Below are 11467 nucleotides of genomic sequence, written 5' to 3'. Positions count from 1 at the left end.
AAATATTTTTTTAGTTCTTTGTAAATGTACAGTATTATTTTAATGTTTTCTTCTTAAATGTAGATAATTTAATATTTAAAATAAGGTTATATTTTATGAAAACAATAAATATTCATCTAACAATAAAAACGATGAAGATAGATATAAATTATTTTTTCTTCCATATAGTTTAACTCTCCTTATTTATAATTTGGGATGATGGATTTTTTAACACTTTTTATAATTTTTTTTACAACTTTTAATAATCTTTATAAATTTAGTTGTTTTGTATTATTATATAATGTCACGATAAAATTTATATCGCTTTTACTTGAAAGATTAACTATTTTGGAATCCATAAAAAAATTAAATTTTATGTGTATATTCCAAGACAAAATTTATTTTGGTTTAACATACTTTCAAACGATCATTTATACTCCATTCGTTTCAATATATATGATTTTTAGGTGATTGTTTTTGTATTACAATATATTATGTTTTCTCATATCTAGGTAACTTTAAATTTATCAAAATTGTGTAGCCAATTGTATTATTACTATTTTTTTATAATTAAATAAATTAGTTTAAAAATGTATTTTCAATAATTTTTGGAGAAAATAAATTTTTTGGTTTGTGTGCAAAGAACTAAAACTTCATCTACTATGAAACGGAGGGAGTATAATTTAGATTGATACTTTAAAATGTTTCTAATTTTTTTTTCATATTGTTTTTGTATTTTATGTTTACTAAATCCTACATTAAGCTATGTAACTGATTTTCTTTCTATATATAAAATGGTTTAAATTTGATAGTAAGTGAGAATTATTTTTTTTGTTTGGTTATTTCACGTTTGTTTACATGATTTTCTAGCCAAAAGGTCCACAAAAGAGTTGCTAGACCATTTCACTTTAAGAGGATATTTACATATAAATGTGGTGTAGAAATATGTCCTCATGTGGTAGTGACACTAATTAATGGCATACTTTTTAAATTAAACAACTTATCTATATAGCAGTTTTTTATTTGTTAGAAAAAATATGTTAAAAATCATTCTAAACATAATTTAAATAGCAAACAAAATTTTGAAAACAACATATGTCAGCTATTGAAATTTAAAATTAAAATAATGTGACATACGCTCTTTATGAAAATAATATTATTAAGTTTGTTCTCTTAGAATAGTCTTAAAAAATGAAAATATAAATTATATTAATATTCACAAATTTATTTATTTTTAGTTGTTTAAAAAATATGTTTAGGTAATAATTATTTTGGAACCATCTAAGTGCTCTGGATTCCTAAGACTGCAGTAGATAGCTACTGCTGTCACTAAAGTTTGATGAAAATGCAGTCCCACTGTTAATATTCCTCTCCAACAACGCCTGCACAATGAACCTTAAATGCATTTTTAGATGTTCTCTGTTCTTTTTCCGTTTTCGATTGAGAGTCGAGGCATTTTGAGTTCTTTCAAATTCATAAAATGCGAGATCTCAGCTTTCTTTTATATGAAAAAGAAAAAGTTAGTATAAGAAATCTAAGGAACAATGGTAAGTGAAGATAAAACTTTCACTAATCCAATCTACAATTTTGTGTTTTGTTTTAATCAAGATATGTCAAATTGATGGAGCTTGTACATAACTTGAAGCTTCAATCACCTCCATCACAACTTCTGCAGCCCTGATTCCTGTCAGCTTAGTCATAGCTGAGTCGAATGCTACAAAGAGAGATTTATCATCACCCGCCTCCACCAGCAGCTCAACACGATACCTTGCGATTGTGTTTTTTTTTTCCAAATAGTTGGCACAAATAACAAAAGGCTGTTTTTAATGAGCAAGTTTAATATAGATATGTGAACCGAACCTGACAACTCCAACAACACTGGCATTAAAACATGTAGGGCATGTGAATGAAGAGTTCCCTCGCTGGAGCTTCTTGGAGCATTTAGCACAGGAGATGTATCACCATCCGTTTGTAGTTTCCAGTGATGCGATCTTGGCTTTGCATAGAAACTCAAGGGCCTGCAGTTATTAAAGAATTTTGGTCTTAGTCCACAGAAGCATGAGGCTGAGGCAGAAAATTATCAGAAACTTACTTGTGGGGGTGACTCCAGAACATAGTTGTTCAACTCTCCTAGTGAAACCTTTTCGAGCTTCTTTACACCATGGTACTGCTTCGCACTGGTAGTGTCCTTCTCGGGTTTTGAATACAACCTGCATATTGTATATAATCAGATATGAACAAAGACATGTGTAGATTATTTTTAGACATGTGAGTAATAAGATGAGTACTCTTGAAATAGTCTCTGGCTTGCGGCCACCTCATGGTCAAAGTAAAAATGGATCCCAGAAGTAGCATCCAGGTATAGTCGACCTAAAGAAAAAAATAAATTTATTTATATTTGTTAATGTACATAAGCATATGATTTGGAGTGGAAATAAATAAAAAAATGCTTGCCCCCTATAAACTTGGGGTTGATGTTGGTTGCGACGATCACCTTTGCCACACCGAATGTTACCTCCAACAAACTTGGGGTTAATGCTGGTTGCGACGATCACCTTTGCCACACCGATGGCCAAGATATTTTGTTTTAGCTGGTCCGCTTGTGCATCAAAAACACTTAGAGAAACAGGTGTAGAACTGCAACTAAGTGTAGTTCCATATTAGACTTCGAATATAAATTATGTAAACACATACCTATTATGAATCAATCATCGCACCTGTTAATCATAATGTGTTGAGCTGTCCAAGTCTGATCATTAAAAGTAATGTTGATGTCTCGTACAGCCCCTATGATGTCTACAAAGGTTAGGTTTAGTTTGATTATACATCGATACAATAAGATCTAAACTTTATGAGTGAAAAGCTTTAAACTTTATGGGTGGTTTTGGTTAAAGTCGAAACCTTTCGATACAATAAGACGTTAGAAAAAAAAATACAGATTAACACGTTCCTAACCTGGTAACCGAGTATAAGTATTTGCCAAAGACATCGGCTTAAATCACTAAACCATTTAAGAGCTACTAAGATGAGGAAGAGAAGAGAAAGGCTTCGACTTTTATTAAAACCACCCATAAAGTTTAAAGTTTTTCACTCATCTAACAAAACCCTTATCAGCATAGAACAGATTAAGAGAGAGATATCTTCTTACATAGCCATTGAATTGCTGAGCAGCTGCCTTAACTTCAGACACAGAAGAGATAGTCACGAACCCGAAACCCCTGCTTCGTCATGTCACTTTGTCATAGATCACCTAACAAAGACAAATGAACTAATCTCAACTCAACAACAACAAAAAAGAACATATCTTTGTCTCCTGCGGAATCCCATTGCAACATAACATTAACTACAGAGACAACTGAACTAATCTCAACTTAACAAAAATAAAAAAAATCAATCTTTGTCTCTTGTCGGAATCCCCATTATGACAATAACACAAACCACTTCAAAAAGCATAAAGAATGATTCTTTCATACCTCAACCATCTCAACGTTTCCGGCGCTTTCGAAGAGCTGAGCGAGCTGAGCACTATTGACTTAAAGGGAAGGTTACCGACGAAGAGTTTAAGGTCAGCAGAGAAGGATTGCTCCTGCTGCGGAGGCGGCGGAGCCTCATCGGAGAAAATGTTCCCTTCTTCTTCTACGTTGAAGTCGTCTGTAACCGCGACGTTGCGGACGAAGCGAGACGCGGCAGATGAAGCGAAGATGGAGAGGGAAATGGATTGGGAGTTGAGTTCGAAGGAGAGGGAAGAGGTAGGATGGAAGTGGAGGCAGGTTTGGAGATGGAGAAGGTGGAGAGAGCGAGGGATGAAGCTGAAGCAGCCATGGAGGAGGAAGAGAAGAGATAGGGTTGACGGCATTGCGTCGAATTCTACTGGGCTGGCCGGCTAGTCTTTTTATCCACACAAAAGGCTTAAAAGCTAAAACGCATATATAAGCCCGTATCAATCCATCGCCAAGTTAATGAAACGGTGTGTTTTAATTTATGGGACAGGTGTAGCTTCCTCCTTCCACTATTTGATGAGGTGGCAAAAGGAAAAGAGAATAACCTTCTACTTTATGTTATAAGATTTTAGATCTAATATAAAAATTTCGAAAAATTCAAAAAGATTCATAATTATCCAAAATATTTGTAAACACTTTAAATTAAATATATGAAACTATTCAAAAATACTCAAAAACACTGAAATTAACATAAACATTACTGGTTCTCCATCCAAATAGATAAACCCATCCAATTTTCATGTTAATTTTTGATATTTAGCATACATAATTCAAATTTCTATGTATATTATTTTTTAGTTTTTGATTTCAAAGTAGATTGGGATTTTTCAACTTGTGTTATATAATTTAACTGGATATCTGAACTCAAATTCATCATATGTTTCTAAATTAAAATTATTTTAATCCATCATATTTTAAAAAAAAATTGATCAAAATCCATTATATTTCATAAACCATACTACTAAAGACTAATTCATAAAACATACTACTAAGAGTGAATTGATTATATGGGCCAAGCCCAATAAAGGCCTAGAAACATAGAAAGGTTAACGTCACGAAGACGCGGACTAATCTGAACCAAGCAGTTATCTCGAGTTCGTCGGTCTCAGGTGCCGTTATCGCCTTCCTCCTCTACTTCCCCTCCGTGTAGCCGTCTCGCTTAGAGGAACCAATACTAAGTCTCAGCTGTATCCATGGTATGTAATCAGCTTCATGCTCAGATGATCTTCGTTTTCATTTCTCGATCGCAAATGTTAGGGTTTGTGGAATCAAAGAATAGATTTTTATTGCAATTTTTTTTTTCAAATTTTAGCTGAATAATTGCAAAAGGTGGAGTCTTTTTCATATAGATCTAGCGGGTTGTTGTTGTTTTAGAATTTAATTTAATTTAATTTGATCGCCTCATTGTTCTTTGAGATTATCGATGCTTTTGGGGCAGATCATGCGTTTGAATGTTTGTTACTTTGAATCACCTTTGATAGGCACCCATGAGGGGGATTCTTGGCTTGCAGAGAGCTGTATCAATCTGGAAAGAGAGTAACAGATTGGCTCCATCTTTGAGATCATTCAGCACCACCCAAGGTGCCTCCACTTCCACCACTCCACAGCCCCCACCACCACCTCCGCCTCCGGAAAAGACTCATTTCGGTGGTCTCAAGGATGAAGATCGGATTTTCACCAACCTCTATGGTCTACACGACCCTTTTCTCAAAGGAGCGATGAAGAGAGGTGACTGGTACAGGACCAAAGATTTGGTGCTCAAGGGTACTGATTGGATTGTTAATGAGATGAAAAAGTCTGGTCTTCGTGGTCGTGGTGGTGCTGGTTTCCCTTCTGGTCTTAAGTGGTCTTTTATGCCTAAGGTTTCTGATGGACGTCCGTCTTATTTGGTTGTGAACGCTGATGAGAGTGAGCCTGGGACTTGTAAAGATAGGGAGATCATGCGTCATGACCCTCATAAGTTGTTGGAAGGGTGTTTGATCGCTGGTGTTGGGATGAGAGCTAGCGCGGCGTATATTTACATCAGGGGTGAGTATGTGAATGAGCGTTTGAATCTAGAGAAGGCTAGAAGGGAAGCTTATGCAGCTGGTCTGTTGGGGAAGAATGCGTGTGGTTCTGGTTATGATTTCGATGTTTATATCCATTTTGGAGCTGGTGCGTACATTTGTGGTGAAGAGACAGCGCTTCTTGAGAGTCTCGAAGGGAAGCAAGGGAAGCCTAGGTTGAAGCCTCCGTTCCCTGCTAATGCTGGTTTATATGGTTGTCCCACGACTGTCACCAATGTGGAAACAGTTGCTGTGTCTCCTACTATTCTAAGGCGTGGACCTGAGTGGTTTTCGAGTTTCGGTAGGAAGAATAACGCTGGGACAAAGCTGTTTTGTATCTCAGGGCATGTGAACAAGCCGTGTACTGTTGAAGAGGAGATGAGTATACCTCTCAAGGAACTGATTGAGAGGCATTGTGGAGGTGTTAGGGGTGGATGGGACAACCTACTTGCTATCATTCCTGGAGGTTCCTCTGTCCCTTTGATTCCTAAGAACATATGCGAGGACGTGCTTATGGATTTCGATGCGCTCAAAGCTGTTCAGTCAGGGCTAGGAACTGCAGCGGTCATTGTGATGGATAAATCAACCGATGTTGTGGATGCAATCGCGAGGCTCTCGTACTTCTACAAGCATGAAAGCTGTGGGCAGTGCACCCCTTGCAGAGAAGGGACAGGTTGGCTTTGGATGATCATGGAGAGAATGAAGGTTGGCAATGCAAAGCTGGAAGAGATTGATATGCTTCACGAGGTAACGAAGCAGATCGAAGGACACACAATCTGTGCGTTGGGTGATGCAGCTGCGTGGCCCGTGCAAGGTCTGATAAGGCACTTTAGGCCCGAGCTTGAGAGAAGGATCAGGGAACGTGCTGAAAGGGAGTTGCTACAGGCTGCTGCTTAAAAATCCTTGCTAACCACAGGTTTGCATCTTCATTTCTTTTCTTGTTGTAAACTTAAAAGCAAAAAGATCTAGATTTTACCTAACCTTAGTTGATTGTTTCGGTGAAATGGTGTAGTTGTGTATGTTATTATTTGTCTTTTCTATGCTCTTTTGGTCCATCATAGTCGTATATGCCTTTTGCAGGGAGGTTGTTATTATTCTCCATGGAAATAAAATCTGAAGCACATTATTAGAGTTTTTGGGTTGCAAAGCTACTTCAGAAGGAGAAGAAGGTAATGTATTTGTGTTAAATGGTTCATGTTAAAACTTTATTCAAGTTGTATCAGAAAGAGCTGTATTTGCTCTTTTGATTACTCTACTTTATTCAAATGTTTGTTTTTTTCTTCTGAGTATATTGAGAGCACATTTTGGGAACAACCAAACAAAACTTTTTCATTTGAAATAAAGGATGCTTCTTTCTTGGGTTTAAATAGTTAAATTCCAAAAAATTAATAATCAATGGTTCTTTTTGGCTTTTTGTGGAAAATATCTTTTAGGGTGTGAATTAGCCATAGTTAATTTGTTTGTATTGTTGTGTGATTATACGCAATTGCTAGAATCTAAAATCTGTGTGATTATTCTCCCCCAGAAGCAATAATGGGTGCTTCCTCAATTGAATAAGTTTTATAAAAATCAAAGGGATATATTCGCATTGAAATCGAGAAAAAAGTGAAAAGATAAATGTGCAGACCTGTGAACTGATGGGACAAGTAGGAAAGGGGACCGGTCTGATTGGAACTTTTTGGGTGGATATTTATGGATAAGATGTCAACATCTGCCCTAACTTCTTGTCCACCTCTCCCAACTTTCTTTTTCACAAAGAGCTCAAAAAGCTGTATAAATAATTATAAATCTATCAAGTGAACTACACTCTTTGATAGAATATTTGTTAAAAAGTTTTACTGTACAATGATTGAGTATCCCACTAAATTACACATTGCATAAACCGGAAACTTGTATCATAGGCAACTTTCATGCTCCGTTGTTTGCAAAAGCGTGATTTTTAATTAGACTTTCGAATCTGAGCTTTAGTTTTTTAATCACTGAAATATTATCTTAATTTTTGTACTAATAAATTAGTTATGATCTGTTTGATCAATTTTTTAAATGCCTTTGTGTAAAAATATAACATGACAATACTATTTCCCCATAATTTTTACCAATAGAATTTTAATAAACATGATTATGTGTTTTGAAATTTAAAATTTACTATTAATTAATATATTAAAATGTAAAAAATGTATCTTTTAAAACAAATTTTTTAAAATATGAATTTTTCAAAACATAAAAGAATATTATTTTTCAATGATTACCTAAGAGTCTAAGACCCAAATGTCACCAAATATATATATATATATATATATATATATATATATATATATCTTTGGCACATAAATTAAAAAATATGAAAGCAAAAAAGAGAGAAAACTAGAATGTAATTCACAATGTCCAAAATTAACAAGCATCCATTATCAGAAAATACATTATATACTAGGTGTAACAAATATTTATCTGTCATTGCCTAAATTTTTGTAAATCAAAATGAAAGTAGAGATTTTGCACACAAAAAAAAAAAAGAGAAAGTAGAGATTTAATAAAGTAATAAAATTTTATAAAAGAAAATAAACAGGGGAGCTGAGCTGTGAAAAGTGTACCTATCAATGCTTATGGATTGGATTAACTCTTTTGTTTGAATTTTCCTTTTTAACAATGGCATTTTGACCTCTCTCTCATTCCTTCCTCTGGGTCATTCTCATTCACCATCACATTCAGCTTCTTCTGGCAATTCCCAGAAAACCCAATAAACCCCTAATCTCTCCTCCTTTCAAAGTTGAAACCTTTCACGGCCAATGTCTCTCCAATACTCTGTTCTTGGCTTCTCAGTACAGTACGGCAAAGTTATCTTCTCGTAGGGTTTATTGACCCTTATTTTTTTGCCAATTCGATTCAGTAGACGTAAAGGTTCTCTTTTGGATTCTCCGTGATTCTCTCTCGATCTCCTTTAGTCTATTTGTATCCTCAGATTTTTGAATTGAATTAATCAATTGGAGGAATCTGAGTATTTGATAGTATTGGGGAACGCTAAAGATTCGAACTTTGGCTGGAATCTCATATTTTGCAATGGTGTTTTAGCTTAATTCTATCGAGTTTCTGGTGGGTTTTGATTGCGAAGATGATTGTGGAGGAAGTTAGTGATGGTTCTGTGTGGAGTAGGGAAGATGATATCGCCTTCGAGAGAGCTCTTGCGAGTTATACAGATGAATCAGAGGAGAAGTGGGAGAAGATTGCTGCAGATGTTCCGGGGAAGAGTGTTGAGCAGATTAAAGAGCATTACGAGGTTTTAGTTGAAGATGTTGGGAGGATTGAGTCAGGGTGTGTGCCGCTTCCTGACTATGGTTCTCCTGAGGGATCTAGTGGTCATGGCGGTGATGATGGAGGAAGCGGTAAGAAAGGAGGGAATAGTCATGCGGGTGAGTCTAACCAGGGGAGTAAAGCGAAGTCGGAACAAGAACGACGAAAGGGTATTGCCTGGACAGAAGATGAACACAGGTGAGCTTTGTCTAATCTGTTTGTGGCGTCTTCTCATTCCTTTAGTATTTTCATCTATTGCTAGAAACTAGCTCTTGAGGATGCTCTGAAAGAAACTTTTAAGTTTATTAAAATTCTTATGATTTCGTAATAGTTTCAAGGATCTGATTTTCTTAATTTAATATATTATTTGGCATGGGATATTGAGAAACCTGTTTTCATAATTTCTCATTACCTTCATGCCTGAGCTGATATATCATTACATCCATCATGTTAGAGATGATGGGGAGATGCTTATCTTATCTAACGCCCGGGACCATTTTGACCATCTTTTCCCCCACTTATTGAAGCTAGATGCTGTTTATCATGTTGAGTCCTTGAGAAAAGGATAGTCAGTCTGTCCACCTCTGTTATTGGAGAACCCCACTTTCCTGTTAGAAAGAGACAAGAACATGTTATTTTAATGTTTAGTCTTCATTTTACTCTCTTGAAAACGCTAATGGTGTTGGGATATTAAAGGGCAGATAAGAGTAGAACTTGAGTTTTTCACTTGCAAAAAAGATTGATAATTGATGAAACATTGAAGTTTATCTTTCTTGTTTAAATATCTTGCTGTGAGTTTAATTTGATTTACACTGGTTCCCTTAGCGAGCTTTTGGTGTGTTTCTTGTTTGATACTATGGCTAGGAAGATTCTACTTTTTAATGATTATGATAAACTAATAGTCTTTTGTCTCTTGTGTGTTATAGGCTATTTCTTCTTGGTTTGGATAAGTATGGGAAAGGAGATTGGCGTAGCATTTCTCGTAACTTCGTGGTAACAAGAACACCGACCCAAGTCGCAAGCCACGCTCAGAAGTACTTCATTCGTCTAAACTCAATGAACAAAGACAGAAGACGATCAAGCATTCACGACATCACCAGTGTTGGCGATGCAGATGTCTCAACTCCACAAGGACCCATCACTGGTCAGAACAACAACAACGGCAATAACAACAACAACAACAACGGTTCTACTGCTGTTGCTGGAGGAGGAAACAAATCAGCCAAGCAAGCCGCCTCTCAACCACCACCAGGACCTCCTCATATGTATGGAACACCCACCATAGGTCAACCTGGACCATTGGTCTCAGCAGTTGGCACGCCAGTGAACCTCCCAGCTCCACCTCACTTGGCTTTTGGAGTCCATACTGCTCCTGTCCCTGGTGCACCAGTGAATATGGGTCAGATGCCGTACACCATGCCGCGTACACCAACTGCTCATAGATAACGTTGAAAGATTGTAGTAGTGTGCTCTACGGGTTTAGGTGTAAGAAAGATGTGTAAAGGATTTAGTGAAATATTCAAGCTTGTTCCTTTTTTTTTTTTCCGTCAAGTTTTTTTTTTTATTAAATAGAAACGGGCCTAGCCCAATAACCTTACAAAATAGCATGCCCACGGCCCGATTAGCTAAACAAACACCAAGGTAAAAAAAAACGGGCCTTAAGCCCAACAGCCCAAAACCGACACTGCCCAAATCCCACGACACCTGTCGGCTTAACTTCTTCTTGTCTCTTTCCGGCGGTTCAGCCGACCGGTTCAGAACCGTCGAACTTGTCACGGGGGGCTTCATCGGACTAACCGAAAGCTCATCCCCAACATCAGACGCCATCTCACGACCATTAAAACCGAGACTCGATACCTCAACTCTCCTTCTCTTGTCGTCGTAACCGATGGTGGAGAGCGTCATCTTCGACCGAGAGCTCATCCTTTTTCCGAGCATACACCTTGACGACAAGATCCATAACACCGTTTCCACCAGAACCCAACTAGTACCCAAACCTAACAGACAACAGGTCCTAACCCGACCGCGTAGAGCAAACGAGAGCCTCTACCCTCCGGAACCAAAACCGACAGCGTAGAGCTGTGTGAGCCTCTACCCTTCGGAGCCAAAACCGACGAAGAAGGAGCATAGATTACCTCATCTTCCCGGGAACTTGAACCGGCGTCGGCGAAGCTGAAGGAGCCTCCACCTCCCGGAGAAAAGCCGGCGTCGACGGATCTGTGGTAGCCTCCATCTCCCGGAACCACCACTCGAACATGCAAGCCGATCTTCTCACGCCATGGCCTCCACGCGAGCGCGTCGTCCCTCCAAACGAGGAAACCACCTTCGGATGATGGCTCCAATCCAGAGCTCCGACAAGGCACTCAGTGAAAGGCGACGGAGAAGAAGCAAAAAGAAACATTTTGACGGAAAGAGGAAGGATCCGGCGGCGGCACGGACGCTCTGAGTGAGGTTTTTTTTATTTATTACTTTAGTTTGTTGGGTTTTTTACGATGTTCCAATAATAGATTAAGATCATCAAATTTCTTTTTGTATGTGAAAACAATAATGCTTATGTGCCAAAGATTTGAAGCAAGATGCAGACATCTTTGTATGGGTTTTAACCTCATCCTCGCTGAAGTAACAAAGGAGAAGCACAAGTGTTAAACAAAACTA

The 11467-nt window shown here is 37.4% G+C and overlaps 3 protein-coding genes and 1 long non-coding RNA gene across 9 annotated transcripts; 2 read left to right on the top strand and 2 right to left on the bottom strand.

The window, feature by feature from the left end:
* Positions 1-1451: 1451 nt before the first annotated feature.
* Positions 1452-3900, bottom strand: LOC103855794. Of its 5 annotated transcripts, XR_004456049.1 has the most exons (8): positions 3453-3900; positions 3128-3229; positions 2697-2775; positions 2474-2622; positions 2268-2349; positions 2072-2189; positions 1840-1997; positions 1452-1746 (listed from the first exon to the last, which is right to left on the bottom strand). XR_004456049.1 is itself a non-coding variant. In XM_033286644.1 (7 exons), the coding sequence occupies exons 3-7, from the start codon at positions 2705-2707 to the stop codon at positions 1938-1940; spliced, it is 420 nt and encodes a 139-aa protein (XP_033142535.1). In that variant the 5' UTR covers positions 2708-2766; positions 3128-3229; positions 3453-3898; the 3' UTR covers positions 1452-1937. The 5 variants fall into 5 exon arrangements, 4 of the variants coding, with proteins under 4 accessions (XP_033142535.1, XP_033142534.1, XP_033142537.1 ...); XM_033286644.1 differs by having other exon boundaries at positions 1452-1997; positions 2697-2766; positions 3453-3898; XM_033286643.1 differs by having other exon boundaries at positions 1452-1997; positions 3453-3897.
* Positions 3901-4430: 530 nt separating this feature from the next.
* LOC103855792 (NADH dehydrogenase [ubiquinone] flavoprotein 1, mitochondrial) lies at positions 4431-6891 on the top strand. Its single transcript, XM_009132830.3, has 3 exons — positions 4431-4675; positions 4961-6440; positions 6605-6891. The coding sequence occupies exons 1-2, from the start codon at positions 4673-4675 to the stop codon at positions 6419-6421; spliced, it is 1464 nt and encodes a 487-aa protein (XP_009131078.1). The 5' UTR covers positions 4431-4672; the 3' UTR covers positions 6422-6440; positions 6605-6891.
* LOC117132477 lies at positions 6651-8194 on the bottom strand. The gene is made up of 2 exons (XR_004456054.1): positions 8116-8194; positions 6651-7293 (listed from the first exon to the last, which is right to left on the bottom strand). It is a non-coding gene; the product is annotated as an uncharacterized LOC117132477 (long non-coding RNA).
* Positions 8195-8198: 4 nt separating this feature from the next.
* On the top strand, positions 8199-11415 carry LOC103856846 (transcription factor SRM1). 2 transcript variants are annotated; one of them, XR_004456048.1, is made up of 3 exons: positions 8200-9010; positions 9739-10345; positions 11254-11415. XR_004456048.1 is itself a non-coding variant. In XM_009133975.3 (2 exons), exons 1-2 carry the CDS (start codon positions 8634-8636, stop codon positions 10256-10258), a joined length of 897 nt encoding a protein of 298 aa, XP_009132223.2. In that variant the 5' UTR covers positions 8199-8633; the 3' UTR covers positions 10259-10348. The 2 variants fall into 2 exon arrangements, 1 of the variants encoding a protein (XP_009132223.2); XM_009133975.3 differs by lacking the exon at positions 11254-11415 and having other exon boundaries at positions 8199-9010; positions 9739-10348.
* Positions 11416-11467: the final 52 nt, after the last annotated feature.

The sequence above is a fragment of the Brassica rapa genome, chromosome A03 (assembly GCF_000309985.2).
Source record: "Brassica rapa cultivar Chiifu-401-42 chromosome A03, CAAS_Brap_v3.01, whole genome shotgun sequence".
NCBI lineage: Eukaryota > Viridiplantae > Streptophyta > Magnoliopsida > Brassicales > Brassicaceae > Brassica > Brassica rapa.
Note: the sequence above shows the minus strand (reverse complement) of the source record. Positions and strands in the feature narration are given on the sequence as shown.